Source organism: Cucumis melo, chromosome 5, assembly GCF_025177605.1.
Source record: "Cucumis melo cultivar AY chromosome 5, USDA_Cmelo_AY_1.0, whole genome shotgun sequence".
Classification (NCBI taxonomy): Eukaryota; Viridiplantae; Streptophyta; class Magnoliopsida; order Cucurbitales; family Cucurbitaceae; genus Cucumis; species Cucumis melo.
Window position 1 is genome coordinate 4,275,423 of NC_066861.1, and position 3,921 is coordinate 4,279,343.

Consider the following 3,921-nt stretch of genomic DNA (forward strand, 5'->3'; position numbering starts at 1 on the left):
TTTCATTATTAAAACATTTCTAAATTTGGTAAAATAAACTAAAATATTTACTATATAGTAAAATTTTGAATTCTATTAATGATAGATACTGATAAACTTCTATTACTATCTACTAATTTGATCGATAGAAGTATATCAATATCTATCAACAGTAGTATAAAATTATACTCCATGTAAATATTTAGTTAAATTTGTCATTTTTTATAATTTTTATTTATTATTTTCAAACAAGTAGACATGTATTCAATTATATCGATAAAAACCTGAAAATATCCTTAAAAAAACATCAAACATGTCAATTAAATTAATTTAATTCTATAATCTTGAGAGAAGCAGAGGCTTCCGAGAAGAATGACAAAGATAAATTGAGAGGGAGGGAGAGGCCCATTTAGTAAGAAACAAGACGTTCTCCATCTTCTTCTTCTTCTTCTTTTTCAAAGTTTCATCATTCACTGGTACACAAATGGACATCCAATTTGGTAGGCCCCCCAAAATAAACCCATATTGGGAATTCAATCAGACCGTTGGGATAACTCAAAGCTAAGAAATGTTTTGTTGACTTCATTACAAGGTAGAGTTTTTTTTTCTTTCTTTTTTCCCAAATATGGTTTTCATTACATAAGTGTGCTGTCGTTCTAATTAACTTCATGGGTTTTGAGCTTAAAGCCATTGACATTGTCATTGAACGTAATAGGAAACAGATATTTATGGATAGAAATTAAGTGGGAACGGTCCATTTCTATGGAAAAATCAGTAAAGGTAGTTCATTTATGAAACATCATGGACTTCCATTCTCGGGGTTCGCCAAAAAATTTAATGAACGTTGAACTTTATTCTATCTTAAAGTCTAATAAAGATTAGATCAGAGTAAACCCACAGCGATTTGTGGCTTAAATCTGATGAAGAAAAGCAAAAGCTCACAACTTCCAACTACTTTCGCCGTCTCTAAAACCCCCAATTGGGTAGGGTTTTGTCTATATCACGAAGCTTTTTCAAACATCCACATGGCCATTTCTCTGTTTTGTGATCGTTGGAGGGTTATGGCTTCCATTGTTGTTGCTCTTGCTCTGCTACTCGTCTTTCAATCTGCTAAGGCTGATGATTTCAATGACCTATTGTCTCCTCTTCTCTCCCCCATTTTTGGTTGGTTTTTAACTTTTTTTTTTTTTGGATTTTGTGGCTTTTACTGAAATGGGTTGGAGGTGTTTTTTTGGCTTTTGTTTTGATTTGAGTTGATAATGGCAGAAAATGTTTGCAAAGAAGTGAACTGTGGGAAAGGAACTTGTAAAACTTCTGGAAATGGGAGCTTCTCGTTTGAATGTGATTGTGAATCTGGATGGAAACAGACTCTTTTTGATGATGATGATGATGATAGGAATCACTTCAAATTTCTTCCCTGCATCATACCCAAATGTAAGATTTCTTCTTTTTCTTCTATCTACTATGAAGCTTTTGTGTGAAAAAACAGCTGTGTTTTTAGTTACTGTTGTTATTACTTATTACATCAGCTTACTGCTGATCTTAGCTGTTTGATTCTGCCAAATAGGACTTGTTTTTGTTCTAAGATTGTATTTATCAAATGATTATTGCACAGGTGGTTGTAAGCAGATTTAAATTCTGTATCAATACTGTACATTTGAATTCTAATATTAAACTACTCAATTCAATCTTGGTATAACGCGACGGTTGGATAAGATAAGTGCAACACCAACACATCTGTTCCTTGTAACTAAAATTTTGAAATGAAGCAGTTTTAACAAAGCTCAAGCATATGTTACACTATGAGTATAACCAATGCTTAAAGATAAGGTTGCAGCTAAGAGGAAAGATGTCTTCGAAACTCGAAAGCTTGATGAAAACAGGGCAAATTGTGTTGGTGATACACCATGGAAAAACAAGTTAAGACCGTGTTGAATTTAATTTAGATGAGGTATAATGAATAAGCAATAGAGATGATTAAATTTGGATATTTATATCTTCATCGTGTTTGAGGGTTCTAAGGGTCTTGATTTTGTATTATGTTTATAGATCTGATGGGATTAAGAGTTCAAACATTTAACTGCTTTGAATGATGCTGATGGGGGTTGGTTTTTTACTGTTGATGTCAGGTAACTTGACTCACTCGTGCTCTTCGGCACCTCCACCGGGTATACAGACCAAACCAAGAATTAACGGAACGATACTTGATCGTAAGACCAATCCTATCGCCTATACTCGTTTTGATGTTTCGTTTTTGGTGAATATGAAATTTATTTACTCGGCTTTCAATGTCTTTCTTGTTGCTGATAGCTTGTAGTTGGGTCGACTGTGGAGGCGGTTTGTGCAACAAGACGTCACCGTTGACATACAAATGTAATTGTTTGGAGGGTTACTATAATCTTCTCAACATCACTGCCTTTCCATGCTACAAAGATTGTAAGCTCACATCATCAGCTTTTAGGATTTTAATGTTGCTGATTGCTTATTCTGATTTGTGTTTGGTATTCTATTTGTGAAGGCTCTATAGGAATGGATTGCAAGGAACTGGGAATTCCAGTAACAAACTCACCTGCTTCTACAACTTCTACTTCAACTACAAATAACAATGGTTAGTCAGTTCAATGACCAACTCTTTACTGGTTAAATCTTCTATTTTCTCCGTCGATTAATCGACGTAAATAACCAAACTAGAAATTGATAGGCACAAGAACAAAACCACAATGTATAGCAATATAAAAGTATAGAAACTTACAAGATAAAGATAAACTAGGTAATTTGAGGAACTTGAACTGTCCCTTTCTTAAGATCACTCAAGTGCTAAACCATTTGAATCAATGTCTATCTTCTTCACCCCGATAAACTATATACAACATGCACAACAAACTACCAACTAATTACTAGCTTTCTAATACGAGCTTTGCCGATGTGTGATGTTTTTAGCAATTAATTAACTAGTTGTTATCATCTGTTTCCTTCTTACTGATGGAAAATATGCTGCTGTACCTTCATTCTTTCAAACTATCTTGATCTACAGCTGCTAGCGGATTATTTCTCAAGCGAGGCTCCCTCTCGACGATTAGCTCGGTGGTAATGTACATCGCTACACTGCTTCTTCTGATTAAATAGACCAACATGTGTGGTGCCAGTGTCGTTTGATTGTGTATGCCCTCTATTTATGGCTTTGGCTATAGAATAAGTTTCCCATTTGAGTTGTGCGATGATGGGCATTGTATATATGTTACGATCTCACATAAAAACTTACACAGCACATAGAAGGCATAGTTTTTGGTATTTTAGTGTACCTGTTCGGAAGGATGATATATAGGAAGAACTCGTTGGATCATCTTTTTGGTTTTTGAAAATTAAATTTATACACACTACTTTCTCTTATATATTTTCATGTTCTGTTACCTCCTCTATCTATATATACAACCCCAAATTCCAAACGTAAAAAACTAAAAATAGCATTGTTATTAAATGGGACCAAAAGTGACTAGATTTTCACATGTAAAAACTTTATACATGCTTAATTTGAAGTTTGATCTCTAAACCCCTTTAAGTTATGCATGCAGGGTATTTAAACCTTAATCTATAATTGTCGTAAATATAGCAAATTATGTTTAAAATATTTGTACAAATAGCACAATGCAAAAATATTTGCATATATGATAAAATTTAAATCAAAATTTCAAAATCTATCATTGATAGACCATATAACTAACACGAGTCTATTAATGATCCATTATATCACATGTAGTAGTCTATTAGTGATCCATCATATCACGTGTAGAAGCCTATTAGTGATAATAGATTTTATTATATTTGTTATAAGTTATACATTTAATTATTATTCCAAAAAATGTTAACTAATGTAAATAATGCTTCTAAATTTCAAATCTAACGTCTATAAAGTCAACTTGAGGGATAGGACTTTTATCTTTG

General features: G+C 33.1%; 1 protein-coding gene across 1 annotated transcript; it reads left to right on the forward strand.

Annotated features, from left to right (window-relative positions):
• Nucleotides 1-665: 665 nt before the first annotated feature.
• On the forward strand, nucleotides 666-3,369 carry LOC103491235 (uncharacterized). Its single transcript, XM_008451100.3, has 6 exons — nucleotides 666-1,143; nucleotides 1,246-1,413; nucleotides 2,109-2,189; nucleotides 2,290-2,415; nucleotides 2,498-2,587; nucleotides 3,014-3,369. Exons 1-6 carry the CDS (start codon nucleotides 900-902, stop codon nucleotides 3,103-3,105), a joined length of 801 nt encoding a protein of 266 aa, XP_008449322.2. The 5' UTR covers nucleotides 666-899; the 3' UTR covers nucleotides 3,106-3,369.
• Nucleotides 3,370-3,921: the final 552 nt, after the last annotated feature.